At 43.8% G+C, this 16756-nt stretch overlaps 1 protein-coding gene across 4 annotated transcripts in view; it reads left to right on the forward strand.

The window, feature by feature from the left end:
- The window catches only part of HPCA (hippocalcin), a 55523-nt gene extending 41063 nt beyond the window's left edge, over window positions 1-14460 (forward strand). For 3 of the 4 annotated variants that reach the window (XM_069971371.1, XM_069971374.1, XM_069971373.1), the window contains exons 2-4: window positions 9370-9750; window positions 11253-11358; window positions 12441-14460. In XM_069971371.1, the coding sequence (XP_069827472.1) occupies window positions 9370-9750; window positions 11253-11358; window positions 12441-12538 (585 nt within the window). In that variant the 3' untranslated portion in view covers window positions 12539-14460. The remainder of the gene's footprint in view (window positions 1-9369; window positions 9751-11252; window positions 11359-12440) is intronic. The other variant, XM_069971372.1, reaches the window with a different exon arrangement.
- The last annotated feature ends 2296 nt before the right edge of the window (window positions 14461-16756 follow it).

Below are 16756 nucleotides of genomic sequence, written 5' to 3' on the forward strand. Positions count from 1 at the left end.
CTGGAGACAAAAGAGGGGGAAAAGTAACCATATTTTTGTAGCGCTGGATAACCCCTTTAATGGAACAAGCCCTGTCTATTGTGTCTGTGGGTCATGGGGCTTGCTGTAAAGCATGGGGGAGATTTATTAAACATGTTGTAAAGTGAAACTGTCTCAGTTGCCCCTAGCAACCAATCAGATTCCACCTTTCATTTTCCAAAGAGTCTGTGAGGAATGAGAGGTGGAATCTGATTGGTTGCTAGGGGCAACTGAGACAGTTTCACTTTACACTATGTTTTATAAATCTACCCCCATGTCTCTAGATCAGGGATGGGGAACTTTCAGCCCTCCAGCTGTTGCAAAACTACAATTCCAATCATGCCTGGACAGCCAAAGCTTCGCTTTGGCTGTCCAAGCATGATGGGAATTGTAGTTTTGCAAGAGCCAGAGGGCTTAAGCTGGTCTAAATGCTGTTAAAAAAGCTCAGGTAAGATGGCAGCCCCCATAATAGTGTAAAAAGAGTAAATAAACAAATTAGAAAAAAAGAATCTGTTTCGGTAGCTGGCACTAGGTGATACATTACCTTTAACTACTGCTCGGATACGTAAGAAGTGAAAGTGGCAAAGAGGTGGACAGCAAACATTCGTCACTTTCCTTGTGTAAAGTGGACTAATTGACATACTGTCGTAGGCATTTATAACTTGTGGCTTTGTAAGCCAAAACTAGATGTGGAACCTACACAGTGAAGAACTATAATAGAAATAGATAATGAATATAATAGCACTGCACATGGGGGAACTGCTGCTCTAACTCTTTAACTCTTTCCTGTCCTGTGCCGTACTGTTATATCATGATAGGTGAGATGTATCACTTAAAGAGGATGTACCATCAGGTACATCCTCTTTAAAATGACACTGTCACCCCCTTTTTGCATTAAAGGGTAAATGTTGCAGTTTTCATACCTGATTTTATATAATACATCATGGTGCTTTTTCCAGTAAAAAGTCATCTTTTATCATCTGGATTGTGCTACCTAGGTTGGATTTCACGGCCACAGCCCCACTTAGCCCCGCCCACATTGCCACTGTAGGCCCCACCCCTCCATGATGTCCTAGAGGGGGTGGGACCTAGACCTTTAGGCGGGGCTTATGAGCAGATGACATCACGGAGGAGCATGGCCTACTGTGTCAATGTGGGCGGGGCTTTGCCGCTGCAGCCGTGCAGCCCAGGTAGTACAATATCCAGATGATAAAAGATCACTTTTTACTGGAACAAGCACCATAACGCATGATATAAAATCAGGAATGAAAACTGCAAAACTTACCCTTTACACCTGTGTAGAAAAGTCATAAAGTTTTGCAGTTTTCATTCCTGATTTTATATCATACGTTATGGTATCGGCTAACCAGATCCCTGACACTGCAGAGTGAGGAGGTATACACTATAGGGAACAATTACTGAGGGGGGAGGTAGGTTTACAGTATGAGGGGGCCGTACTGCAGAGGAGGATGCATATAGTATAGGGGAAGAACTACAGATGGGGGAGGAAGGTATACAGTATGGAGGCTTAAAGGGGTACTCCGGGCAAAATGTATTTTTTTTTTATATTTTATTACATATGGAAAGTTATACAAATCACTAATATACACTATTTATGGGAAATGCACATTGCTATTTCCCTCAATTGAGTAGATCCGGCAGGCTTACTTCCTCAAAAAAATGTGACGTCACTAGAGATGAGCGAACCGGGTTCGGGTTCGAGTCGATCCGAACCCGAACGTTTGGCATTTGATAAGCTGGGGCTGCTGAACTTGGATAAAGCTCTAAGGTTGTCTGGAAAACATGGATCCAGCCAATGACTATATCCATGTTTTCCACATAGCCTTAGGGCTTTATCCAACTTCAGCAGCCACCACTAATCAAATGCCGAAAGTTCGGGTTCAGATCGACTCGAGCATGCTGGAGGTTCGCTCATCTCTAGACGTCACGTCTCAAGTGCATGTCTTCCGGCAGGGTCCAGCAGGGGGCACATGTAGAAGTATAGACGTCTATGTAGAAGTGCAGTGCTCTCTCCCTCCCCATGCTGCCTCCATCCCTCTCTGCTTGTCTCCCGCCCGGTCCCGTGCAGGGGGGTGAGCGATGCTTATCTGCCGCTCACCCCGCTGCACCTCCTTCCAAGACGCTGCCCGTGCCCTCCTATGCTCTATGACCCCCTGCGGCTCCGTACCCCGCCGCCCGGTCCCGTACAGGAGCACTCACCCCACCACCCGGTCCCATTGGGGTTAGAGCTCCTGCACCTCTTTCCGTCTTCTGTGTGCCCCTGCGATCCCCTCTGCACCTCAGCGCTCACCCCGGCCGCTTGTTCCTGTTCAGGGTGAGCACTCCGACACCTCCTCTTGTCCCCTCTGTTCTCCTTATCCATCTTGTCATTCAGCCCCTGCAGCCCCGTGCCCCGCTGTGCCTTAGCGCTCATCCCGACTGAATACACCCTATTAGGGCGATTCCACCAGGGGAATTCCGCTCGGAATTTCCATCTGTTTTCCGCAGTGGGAACAGGACCTTAAAGGGCCGGCGTCAGCAACTGGCGATACTTGCTTGGGTGCTGGCGCTGGCCCACGCTTCCAAGCGATACATGTGGAATTCCGCACAGTTTCCGGATACGTATCTTGAGCTGTGTGGAATTACAGATGCCCCCCATAGGGTTCCGGAATCCAAAAACTTCCTGTCACTGATCTGATCTTCTGAGCGGAGATTATTCATTCAGCAGTGATGGACATTGTCATTCAGACAGAGCAGCCACTACCGGACCTGATCTGCAGGTATTTTTCCACTTTCCCATACAGTATGGTGGCATATGCCTGTTTCTGTGTCAGGGCCTCCCACTGTTAATGGTTATTGTGCATGCAGTCTGTCACCTTGAAGCAGAGAATTTCTTTGGAAGACTGCCTTGTGTAATCTGTTTGCCTGGTTAGATAGGCCAGGATCCTCTCTGCTATCTCTTGATTTGTGAGCTGTGATGGAGAGAGCATAGCAAATGTCTATAGCAGAATATTATTTTTTCTGTCATGGACAGATGGGAAAGAACCTCATTTCATGCTTAATACATCAGGTTTTAAGTGTGAAGACATTGCTCATAGCAACCCGCTTCCAGCTGTCAGTGTAAGAAAGCAAAAGCGTAAACTGGTTATTAGGAAGACACCTCCACATCTCTGTAATTCTGCTTTTTATAAATAATTCCCATAGTGCCCCATGTTGTATAGGTGCCATTTTGTTTTCAAAATTAGCATATATTAACATATAAAGTGATTTACATTTACTATGGGCTGCTAGGTAACGCACGGACATCATCATCATCATCATCATCATCAATCATTTCATGCCAGGAGGTCCGGTCTGCAGAATACTGTCCGTGCACAGACAGTATTGTGCAGACGTGTGAATGAGCGCTAAGGCACCCTCGTGCAGGGGGGGCGGGAGGCTGCCCGGGCGATCGTTAGATCTGGGCGGCCCATAGGAGATATCGGCGGTCTGCTGCTGCCACTCCTATTACACAGAACTATGGCAGCAGATCGTTGCAAGGCTGATAGTTTGTGTTTTCAGTCAGTTTAAAGACCTTGATAATCGATAATCGCTTTGTGTAATAGAAGACAACGATCAGCCGACATGCACAATATTGGCTGATCGTTTTCTTCTATTACACTAAGTGATTATCGGACGTAACGGATGATAATCAATTTGTGTAATAGGGCCTTTAGGTGGAGATTGATGACTGGTTCCCTGGACATTTACTGTATATACACACACAAAAGAAACTTGCATGGGTATGGCAGAGGGATTTTCTAACAGGTACTTATTTTTTGATAAGTACCCTTTTTTATTATAACATCCATTTTAAAAGGATGCTTCCAGAAACTGCAAGTTGTTTGGATTCTTCAGCATAAGGCAGCATTTTGAAAAGCCGTTTAGTATACAGTGAACTTCTATAGCTAGAGGACATCTAAATCCCCATACTGTAAATTTAATAACTTGCATTAGTCTCTGTCATCTCCCTATCCTTTGCCTGCGGACATGTACACAAAGGGCCCTCTTATATGGGCTGAACACTCATTTACCTTTTTATAATCTGGTCTTGTAAGGGTGTGTTCACACTGACAGGTTTTTAATTGTTTTTTATTGAAGCCAAAGCCAGGAACAGATTATAAATGAAGGACGGGTCATAAAGGAAAAACTGAGATTTCTGGCTTTGTTTTCAATTTAATAACTGACTGTGACTGTACTATAAAGGGGCCAGCAATCATCCGACAAACAAGCAACCGCTTGCTTATCGGCCGATAGGATCTTTTGTGCAGCTGGTAAAATCGTGGTTATCGGCCGCACAGACTGGAGATGTGTGACCAATAACAATGCATATAAATGGGCCCCAAGAGCAGTAACTTCATATGAAAGTTCTTCTAATCTTGTAAATGAGCTATCAAGGTTCTGATATAATCATAAAAATAAAAGTCAGAAGCTGTAAGAATTCAAAGATTTGCCCATATACCTTATTTAAAAAGTTTGGCTGGTCACCACCATTTTTGTGATTAAGTATGTTGGTTCATGCACTTAGGGCTCTATTACACGGGGCGATTATCGTGTGAATTATCATTATATCGTTTGTATTTAAATGATCGTTTTGTGTAAATGCAGGAAACGATCAAAGGATGAACGAGAAATCGTTGATTTGGGGCTAACAACAAAATCATTGTTAATCGTTCAATGTAATTCCGCATTCGTTCACTAATTGTTCAGTGTAATTCCACATCCTTCCTTCATTGGAGTCAGATGGAGTGAACGATTATAGTTTGCAATCGTTAAAAATCACTTAGTCTATTAGGACCCTAAGCTTATTGAGTGGCTTCCTGAAAACCCCATTCCAATATACTACAACCTCCATCTCTATAGACACTGCCTAATCATCTACACGTAGCCATAAACAGTGTTTGAACCTGACGCTTGATGGGAATTGTAGTTTTAAAACAGCTGGAGGACCTGAGTTTGACACGTCTGGTCCTGTTAAAGCTAAATGAGTTTTATTTATTTTTTTAAATCGATCCATTGGTTTTCGATGGGGCATCCATCATGGTTAAAGCGACTCTGTACCCACAATATATCCCCCCCAAACTACTTTTACCTTCGGACAGCTGCTTTTAATCCAAGATCTGTCCTGGGGTCCGTTCGGCAGGTGATGCAGTTAATGTCCTAAAAAACAACTTTTAAACTTGCAGCACTGTGGCATGGCCTAGAGTGTGTTTTCCCAAGCCTTGCACCGCCTCTCTGTCCCTCCTCCCCGCCGTCTTCACCATAAGGAATGCCCATGGCAGGATTTTTCCTATTCATCACCTGTGTGAAGACTGCACATGTGCTGGATCGTTAAGGCCCCTGTGCAGTGTTCACACATGTGATGATTAGGGAAAATACTACCCAGGGCATTCCTAATGATGATGATGAGGAGGAGGGATGGAGAGGCGGTGCAAGGCTTGGGCCCACACACTCTGGGCCACAGAAATTTGACACAGAGCTGCAAGTTTAAGAGTTGTTTTTAGGACAATATCTGCATCACCTGCCGAACCGACCCCAGGACAGATCTTGGATTAAAAGCAGCTATCCGAAGGCATAAGTGGTTTGGGGGGGCAGATTGTGGGTACAGAGTCACTTTAAGGGTGTCTTCACACGTAATGGAACCGCAGCGAAATCCACTGCGGATCCAGTGCCATTCATCCCTTTAAAAGCACATACCAGCAGTGGGATTGACATCCCGCTGTGAGTATGTGAGTTAACTGCCTGCAGCCCGCTGCTGAGAGCATACATTACCTGCTCGGCGCCGCGGCTGCATGTGAGGCTCCCGGCTCTGGTCCCGCTCAGCCAATCAGTGCTGCCGTGCACTGCACAAACTCAACAGTACACCTCTTCCTGTTTAAAAATTGTGGGTTTTTAGAAATTTTAAAATGTGATGTGAACTTAGCCTTAAAGGGGTTGTCCAGTGAAAATATTTTTCTTTAAAATCAACTGGTGTTAGAAAGTTAAGTAGATTTGTAATTTACTTCTATAAAAAATCTCAAGTCTTCTTATACTTATTAGCTGCTGTATGTCCTGCAGGAAATGTTTTATTTTCAGTCTGACACAGTGCTCTCTGCTGACATCTCTGGCCGAGACAGGAACTGTCCAGAACAGGAGAGGTTTTCTATGGGGATTCATAGAAAACCAAGAGTTCCTGTCTCGGCCAGAGATGTCAGCAGAGAGCCCTGTGTCAGACTGAAAATAAAATAACATTTCCTGCAGGACATACAGGAGCCAAAAAGTATGGGAAGACTTGAGATGTTTTAATAGAAGTAAATTACAAATCTATGTAACTTTTTGATATCAGTTGATTTGAAAGAAAACGTTTTTCGCTGGACAACCCCTTTAAGGCCCTATTACACGGGCCAATCAGGAGGAGCAAGCAAGTGCCGACCTGCCAGATCAGCGCTCGCTTGCTCCTCATTCCCCACTCGCTGCTGGTGCTATTACACGTGGGGACAAGTGTATGTGTGTGTGGGGGGGGGGGGCTGAGAGAGGGAGCCCATAAGATATAGCGACATTATTACGTTTATTTCAACATGTTGAAAGACAAGGATCATGTCGGCTGATTGTTGCCTTTTAACACTAGCTATTACACCAGGCGATAATAGGCCGAATACTGCCAATAAATACTTGGTGTAATAGGGCATTTAATCATAGTGGAAACATTGGCTGCAGTCTTCGCAACAACAATATGAAACAAGGCATAGTGTAAGGGTGCTATTACATGGAAGATTTTTCGGCGATTAATGATAAACAATCTCAAACTACCGCTATGGCAAACAATCTTAAATCATTCACCCTATTACACAGGACGAGGATCATTACTTACGGTCATTCTTGCACTCGTCCTTTCCTGGCTGATAGACCAGGGAACGACCAAATGACGTGTTATTACATCGAAGAATGTTCGAGCGATCAGTAATAAAAATAGGTCCAGATTCTATCAAATGATCAACGCTTTCTCGTTGGTTGTTTAATGGTTGCCTGCTATTACACAAAATGATTATGGTTTAAATCTGATTAAATTTATACAATAATCGTCCCGTGTAAAACGGCCCTAATACAGGTGTTATCCCCACACAAGACATCCACGGCCACATACCTATTATGTGAATTTTCACCCAAAATTTCTAGTTTCTGCAGCAGAATCTGCTTGTAATACGCAGACCTGAAGACTCCATACAGCACTTAATAAAAGCAGAACATGGCTCATAGGTATAGCTTATTATAGAATTCCCAGGTGTACCCTAAGTTTACCTGAGACATTCCAGTAAGTGTCAGGTTTTCAACAGAACTCTGCCAACATTGGGAATTGTTCCTTAGTATAAAGCCGAGTATCTGGCACAAATGTTATGGCTGCGATGAGTATTATGGCTTTTAGACATTATCTGTCAGCTTTTACTTGTGAAATGACAGTCTGATCTCTATGGACTATCCGGAGATTTACCGAGCTAGTTATTTCTTAGTCTCCTTACTTAATTATGGCCTTGAGTCTTTCATTTGTCTCAGTAGAGTGAGTTACAGATGTTCTTCCTTTCAGAGGCGTAATAAGTAATTCTTTACCCTTCTGTGGGTTAATGATGATTGTTAAAAATCGAACTAAAGTAGCTGTCAAGCTTTAGAGGAGAGTCCCATAGGAGGTCACAAGGAGAAGAGACGGACATGACCTTCTGCATCCATCGCCAAATATTCACAGGACATTAGTCATTTAATAACTTAGACTAAAGCTATATTCATACTTTCCTTAAGTTTGTCTGTAGTTACGGATCAGCCGATTTGGGCTTTTAACACTGTCCATATTACTGGCAATCTTTAGTGCAGAGCATAATTGCTGCACAGATTGTCCTATAGAAGTCAATGGGAACGTCTGTAATACTTGGGGATCCGTAATTGTTACGGATGAAACCTCCATAACGTCCGCAAATCAATATGAAATATCATTTTAAACCGTTCCCACTTATAGAATTATTACCTTCCCCCTTTTTGCTGACCCGCAAAAAAATACGGAGTATGGATACATTTCTTGTGGATTGCAGATGACTACAGACATCATATATGGACCTGAAACCCTACTGAACGTGTGAGAGTAGCCCTAGACTACATTTACACGTGACCTAAGGGTCCATTTACATAGAAAGATTATCTGACAGATTGTCTGCCAAAGATTTGAAGCCAAAGCCAGAAACAGACTATTAACAGAGATCAGGTCATAAAGGAAAGCCTGAGATTTCTCCTCTTTTCAAATCCATTCCAGGCTTTGGCTTCAAATCTTTGGCAGATAATCTTTCTGTGTAAATGGACCCTAAGTTTGTCTGCAATTTGGGACAAATTTAAAGCCCATTGATTCCAATTAGGCTGTTCACACTGTAGTTGTACAGATACTGCAAAAATTACTGACAACTTCTGTTTATCGCGGCACAGATGGTCCCATAGAAGTTAATGGGAGAGTCCTTAATTTTTACGGTCTGTAACGTCTGCCAATCCGTAAAAAATACAGATGAGTAATCATTTTAAGGCTATTTTCACGTGACATCATTTTTAATGACAAGAACGGACGTTGTTTTCAATTAAAAAATGGTTTGCATTGAAGTCAATCCAAACAATGACCAATGTTCACACAGTGTATTGAACAAAGGCCGTTGTTCGCAACAGCTTTTGTTCGCTACGGCCGTGGAAATAATTGACACGTCAATTATTTGCAGCCGTTCTGCATTGATTTCAGTGCAACAACGGCTGTTGCTTGATACTCAAGACAACAGCCGTTGTTTTTGCGTGCCAAAGAATGGCCATTGTTCGTATACCGTGTGGACATAGCCTAAACCATTCTCACTTATTTAACTCACCTAATCATCTTCCACTTTTTGCTGATCTGCAAAAAAATACGGATTATGGATGCCTGGTCACATTTTTTGTGGATTGCGGATAATTGCAGACGTCATATATAGTCCTGAAAAACTAGTGATTGTGTGACTGTAGCCTCCAGCCCGCACCTGCAATGAGCTGCTTACCTTGGGACCGTTCTATTTGTGCTGCAAACCATTCCTGTCTCCAGGAGACGTCTAACCTTCTTGTCAGTAGCCAAGGGTGGTTTTGTGGGATTTTATAGGCGCTGCTATTTCCTCAGATCATAAGACAAAAACTGGCTGGCTATATGAATAGAGGCTAGAGATTCATATGACATGACCTCAGAGTCCTTGTTCCATATTGTGGTATTCAGGATGTAAGGGTCTTTCTTTTCCCATTGTCACACTTCTTAATGTTTTATTCCATGTTGTGTTTTGGCCTGTGCAGGCAATGGGGAAGCAGAACAGCAAGCTCCGCCCAGAGATGCTACAAGACTTGCGGGAGAATACGGAATTCTCGGACCACGAGCTGCAGGAGTGGTATAAGGGCTTCTTGAAGGACTGTCCATCTGGCATTCTCAACGTGGAAGAATTTAAAAAGATCTACGCCAACTTCTTTCCCTACGGAGACGCCTCCAAGTTCGCTGAACACGTTTTCCGTACATTCGACACAAATGGTGACGGGACTATAGATTTCAGGGAATTTATCATTGCCCTGAGTGTCACCTCGAGGGGGAAACTGGAGCAGAAACTTAAGTGGGCATTCAGTATGTATGACCTAGATGGCAACGGCTACATCAGCCGGGAGGAGATGTTGGAGATAGTACAGGTAAGTGGAGAATGAAAATGCAATTTAGAGTTCAAGAACAATGTGACATGGCATTATGCTAGCTACAGCAATAAAAGCATAACTCGTGTGATATATATATATATATATATATATATATATATATATATATTTGTGTCATGTAGACGCAGAAAATTAAAGCTGTTTGTTGCTGATCGGCTGTATCCAACTACATTGTAGTGTTGTACAGTGAATGCATGCAGACCATGCAAATCCTATATACACCTCTACTCTAAACAGTACTTTTCTCACTATTCTCATTCTACCATTTACCATGTAATAATAATTACAAAGGATGAGCCAGGCCTTGAAATATAGATTCCGTGTCGTGTGACGTTAGGAAATAACCCTGCAGGGAAACGGCCTGTTTTCCTGGCTGCTGATCAGTCAATCGATTTAACATGAGGATTGCATACTTTATATAGCCAGCGTATTGGGGACATTGTTATTGGAGGGATGCTTACAAGGATAGTGATGATATACTCTCTCCTGTGCAGTTATGATACTTCCTTTAAATTTAAAGGGGTATTCCAACTATGCACAGGATAGGGAACAAGTAAGAGATCGCGTGGGAGGGATGTCCGACCTCCATACCCCCTGACGATATGCAGCTCCTTTTTTTTTTTTTTAATAGGGTCGTGGGTACGGCAAGTGACCCACTGCTCTATTTATTCTCTGAGGCCGCTGGAAAGAGCAGAGTTCTTGGTTCTTTTCGGCGGCTCCATAACATACCGTACCCACAACTCTACTCAAAACAAAGATCCCCCCGTAATCTCTTGGAATACCCCTTTAAAGCAAATGTACCACTAGAACATCGCTTTTTACATGAAGGGAATAGCGCCTCTTCGGGGATGCTTGTGCCATGGTCTTTTTTTTTTTTTAAACTGCAGACTGATTCCCGCACACGGCTATCATCGGGCATGAGTAACTGGAGGTGGGCCCGTCGGCCCCCACTGTGGCGATCTCCCCTCCCCTCTGTGACGCGACTCCACTGATTCTAAATGAGCCACGTCACAGAGGGGAGGGGATTTTGTCACACTGGAGGCCGGCGGATGCCTGACTGGTAATAGACCGGCGCCGTGTGCGGGAACTGGGCTGCAGTTCAAAAAAAGGACCATGTAAAAGACAAAAAAAGCGAAGTACTAGTGGTACATTCACTTAAAGACCCCTGCAGAAACAGAAATAAAGATTATTAATCTGAGCCCAGAATGTAATGTAACTGTAGATTACGAGCACATCCTGAGTGCTTTTCAGTAGTTTTTATTGGTATTGTCCTGGAGACCCCTTTAAGCTTTGTCTATGATACAATGCCTTTCCCGTACCATACTTAGTTTGGTAAAGGGAAGCAAATACTTTGAGTAAGCAGTTTCCTATGGGTAAAGGTATACATGCCGGATTCAGGGCTCATGGATATATTGTATAGCCACAGCTTTTGCTGGTGCGTTTAACATAATGCATGATTCCTGTCCGACTTCTGTTCACAGGCAATTTATAAGATGGTTTCCTCTGTAATGAAAATGCCAGAAGATGAGTCCACACCAGAGAAACGCACAGAGAAAATATTCCGACAGATGGACACAAATAATGATGGTACGTTGGAAGCACAGAGCAGAGCGTTTCTTCATCCCAGCTACACTGAGTGTGACCCGTCATGTTTGTGACAGTGTGTTTTACATAGTGCCTGGTGCACTGTGTATGTGTTTAGAAGCAAATGAGCTATGTTTTCCTATGCTCTAGTGCCTGGGAAGGAGCATAACTTATTGATCTCCACTACACATGCCATATGCTGCCTCCAGTGTCGTCCTTGCACCCAGAGAGGCTTCTTTTGGCACAAGAACTATGGAAATAGATGGAAGTTGAGCAGCAGTCAGTACAGCCTTGGCTGGCACCCAGTGCCTGCATGCATGGGCAGCACTAGATCTATTGGATGATGCGATCCTATCGCCAGGTCATGTGACTTGGACGCTAATTCAAAATGGACAACACTTCACCTACACTGTTTATTTTGCAGCTTTAGGTTTTTGCAAAAAGGGGCTATGAAGACTTTTTTTTTAAGGACATTGCACCATATTATTAAAGGGACATGGTATGATGTGTTTCATATATTTTATTTTCCTGCGTATAAGACTACTTTTTAACCCAGGAAAATCTTCTCAAAAGTCAGGGATACGCCAGGTGTTGTCTTAAAGGGCAGCTGCTGAAAAACTTCAGAACTGGACTGGAGAATCTGCAGTTGCCGCATATGGTGGGGGGAGCTCAAAACAGCCGCATCCCCAGCCATATGCGGTGACTGTACGTAGGACAAAGCAAGTTGCAGGTGTCCGGGGTATGGAAAAAAAAGAGAAACTGTAGATTGGCGCTGTGCCTAGACAAACACACACCTTTCCCCCGTCTGGCCGCCCTTGTATCCCACCAGTATTACTGTACCTCCTTCTCTGCCTCTCAGATATCACTGATGTCTGATGTTTTTTATCAATTTTTATTTGGTGTGCGTTGGAAGAGGGGTAGTCTTATACAGCAAGTATATCCCAAACTCTATATTTTACCTGTCTTATACGCCAGAGAATAGGTAAAATATCCCAGAAAAAAACACATTTGCCATCCTTGTACTGTGTCCACTGCTACATCATTTCAGCTTCTTACCATTATTTTTTCTGCTTCTATCTTTTCAGGTAAACTATCCTTGGAGGAGTTTATTAAAGGTGCCAAGAGTGACCCATCTATCGTACGGTTACTGCAGTGTGATCCCAGCACAGCCTCACAGTTCTGAGCCTTGTTGCAGCCTGGGAAACCTTTTTCTTCCAGTGGCCGTGCCTCGCTTCTGCATAGCGGCATGTCCCAGATACCTTTTTGGGCTATAGATGAACTTGAATGCACTGCCAACCAATCAGCCCACTTCCTACCCCTTAATTTATTACTCTAAATCTTGTATTATGTTTTATTATATGGAGTAACCATGGGATGCATGGAAAATATGGGCACAAGGGACGGGTGGGATGGGCAATTTTAGGTGAAAAATGGGACCAGAGACACCTTGCGAGTCTAGATTGCTACACAATGCAGTAATTGGTCGGCATCTTTACTTCTTTGCAGGGAATGAAGATGGTCCATGCGGAATGAGAAACGGTGGGTAATGGATGCACTTAAAGCAGGGAGTTACTATGCACGTTACATTTAATATATTTATTATGGGAAGGGGAGTAGGTTATTAGTTTCCTATCTTGTCTAGATTTGCACTTTGCTATGTCTCCTTCCTCTCAATAAGAGGGAGTGTAGTTTAACTAGCGTCCTTTTGTTCTGGATAGGTTATCTGTGAATTTGATCCCCGCATCATTTTTCTACTTATGGAATCAGCTCCATTAAAACATGCCAGTGTTCATTGTAAACCCATTTGGAGGCATCAATAAATATACAATATGCATTTCTGTTGTGTATGTAAGAAAAGTTCAGGGAATACTTAAAAGGATATGTACAGGAGATATAAAGCTTTTTTTGTTAGTTTTTAAGGGATGGTATACATTTGATATGAGCACTTGATAAGTAAAAATTAGGCCCATAACCGAAACACCCAAATGTCATTTTAGCATTGTACCTTTCTCATGACTAGTTGGGCCACTTGGTGGCGCTAGTGGACATGCCAGTGCAAGGCAATATTTTATACTTGTCTTTAATGGAGGTAACTAAATAGTTTATATTTCAAGTAACTACCCCCAACTTGCAGAATAAAGAGAGGATACGGTAAAAAGGAAATAATGTAACAGATCTGTTACATTATATGTAGTTAAAGGGTGCTTAAAGGGTCATTTTATAGTAAAATTATTCAGTGTGCACTAGTATTAGTAAGGTTATGCACTGGATTTATAGCCCCATATTTGCTTCTCCCCTGGTATCCTTCATAGACGTATACAGACAGTGGAGGACACTGAGGGAGAAGTATGGTCAGATGCTCCTATATACTTGCCCATATTATGGATTTAATCACCGCTCGGCATACAGAGGAGGATGGCACAGCCTGGAGGAGGGTTATCTGATATTAGCCCCACAGGAGGCTGTTGTTAGAGACCTATTAGAATCGATTTTTAACAATAAACGATCGCAAACAAGACCGTTCACCATATTACACAGAACGATAGTCATTAGTTACGATCGTTACAATTACCATTACAACGATAGTTTACTCCATCTGATCCCGGCAAAAGAAGGAAGGATGTGCAATTACATTGAACGATTAGAGACTGAATGCGGAATTACAGCAAACGATTAACAATCTAAATCAATGATCAACGACACACAAATGATTTTTCGATCATTGCCTGCAATTACACAGGACGATTATCATTTGAATTCGAACAATATAACGATTTTCCACACACTAACCGTCCCATGTAATAGGGCCCAGTGGATGGACACAATCTTATTAATACTGTACAATGAATCATTTTACTATGAAGTGGCCAACCCTTTTAACTATTGAAGCTGAGGATATTTAAAAATTCTAATGCATTCTCGCCTGTAGAAGACAATTTTAAAGAGGTACTCCGGGCTGGGGTCATTTTTATTGTGCGGCTGGGGAGGGGGTGGATATAGAAGGCGCCAGTCACTTACCTCCCCAGTTCCAGCATCGAGTCCCGGATTGCGCTGCCCTGTTCTCCCTTCTGGCTGCCACATCCTGGTCTGCGGCTTGAGACGTGATGTCTCAAGGCCGCTGAGCCATTTAGCGGTCATAGCGGAGTCCGCCTCAGGCGCTAAATGGCTGAGCTGCCTTGAGACGTCTCAAGCCGCAGCTCAGACAAGGAAGCAGCAGCTGGATGGGAGAACGGGGCGGCGCGATCCCCGGTCGTGCAATAAAAATGACCCCAGCCCGGAGTACCTCTTTAAAGTGACTGTACCACCAGGCCCAGGCTGAAGCACTGGAGCCGGCCGACCCACCCTTAGTGGGAGGAAACCCTAGCCCCTCTATGATAGGGTTCCATGGATTCTGATGGAGTCACGTCATGGAGGGGCTGGGGTTTCTTCCCACTGGGGGTGGGTCAGCCTGCCTGCAGTGCTTCAGCCTGGGCCTGGTGGTACAGTCACTTTAAAGGGGTTGTCCGGCGAAAAAAAATTATTCACAGAATAACACACATTACAAAGTTATACAACTTTGTAATGTATGTTATGTCTGTGAATGGCCCCCTTCCCCGTGTTTCCCCCCACCCCCGCTAGACCCGGAAGTGTGGTGCATTATACTCACCGCATGTCGTGTCGTCCACGGTCTCCGATCGTCAGCAGTGACGTCTTCTTCGGGAGCTTGGCGGATCTTCCCGAGTGCCGGCCGCCCTCTGCAGCGTCATCCGAAGCTCAGCCGCGATTGGCTGAGCATAACTGTGCTCAGCCAATCGCGGCTGAGCGGCTGATGACGTGGCCACGTCATCAGCTGCTCAGCCGCGATTGGCTGAGCACAGTTATGCTCAGCCAATCGCGGCTGAGCTTCGGATGACGCTGCAGAGGGCGGCCGGCACTCGGGAAGATCCGCCAAGCTCCCGAAGAAGACGTCACTGCTGACGATCGGAGACCGTGGACGACACGACATGCGGTGAGTATAATGCACCACACTTCCGGGTCTAGCGGGGGTGGGGGGAAACACGGGGAAGGGGGCCATTCACAGACATAACATACATTACGAAGTTGTATAACTTTGTAATGTGTGTTATTCTGTGAATAATTTTTTTTCGCCGGACAACCCCTTTAAGCTCTCAGCGTAGGGGAAAAATGGCATGCCGGACATTGTTTAGTTCTCCTTTAGCAGAATTAGCTTTTTAATGTGTAATATTTTTATTGCTGATATTCCTGGGCTTTTAAACCTGGATTTTACATGTATAGCTGTCTAGACATTGTCCAGAGGTCTGTCCAGGTGAATATTTTACTATGAAGCAGGGACCATACTTTTATTACTGTAGTTTACAGTCACACGTTTATCCTTTGAATTTTATTGCAGTCGGGAGGTAATACAAAAAGTCGTCCAGCTAGGATTACTCTTACTGGCTAACAAAAATATAATGAAATAATGTAAAACAAAAAGCTTCCAGACAACTTTGGACCGTTCATACATGGACATGATATAACCAAGTCTGAAGGAGTTGAAGAGACTAGGGATGAGCGAATTAACAGTGATAGCAAAGCGCTTTGCTAGGCTTAGTGGTCGGCTTGTTAGCAGGACTCTGTTTCGCTCCATGGCAATAGTAGCTCCTGGTTTCCCAGGACTGGATGCAGCTTTTCCAGGCCCCCAGAGCAGAACAGCAGTCAAAGGCAGCCGGCTGAGCCCAGCAAAGCACTTGTTTTTACTACACTACACTACTACTGTAAATTCACTGATCCCTAGAAGAGACTCAACGTGCCCAGAAAGCTCATTGTTTAATATTCTATCAGCAAGATCAGACACTGCATCCATCTTGATATGAAGCTGTGAATAAGTGTTCATATTGTTGCCAGCTGTATGTTACTAGCAATGTCCTGCCTGACGTATACTTTACACCAGTTAAACATAAAATATTAGTGCATGAGTTGGCAGAGTTTGGTTATGGCAGCTGTCTATTTACTCAGCCGGAGTCATGGATAATCGCTGGTTTCTTCAGGTTTTGTTACTGTTGATCGTGTATTCTGGAAGGTGGAGAAGACAAAAGCAGTAAAGTCCGGCAGCATTCAGTGACTACTTTATCAGTGAAAAGCCCAAGAACAGGCGGAGCACAGTCATCTTTTCTATGAGAAATAAAGTCTTGTATCCATGTCCATATGCCGGCCGCAACTTGGAAGTGTGTGTGTACGTGTGGGATATATTCGCAAAAATAATCATTGTGACTGCATATGAAAGTCCTATCCACTTACATCCAAAATACGGTCCGTTTACTGCATTGTTCCACAGTATCCTGCTGCAGAGTTTGACATGCCTTCCAGAGGTATGTCTTCCGATTTATCCAATAGGCTTGCTATATGTCCATTTGGTAAACCA

This window comes from Dendropsophus ebraccatus, chromosome 5 (genome assembly GCF_027789765.1).
Source record: "Dendropsophus ebraccatus isolate aDenEbr1 chromosome 5, aDenEbr1.pat, whole genome shotgun sequence".
Lineage (NCBI taxonomy): Eukaryota > Metazoa > Chordata > Amphibia > Anura > Hylidae > Dendropsophus > Dendropsophus ebraccatus.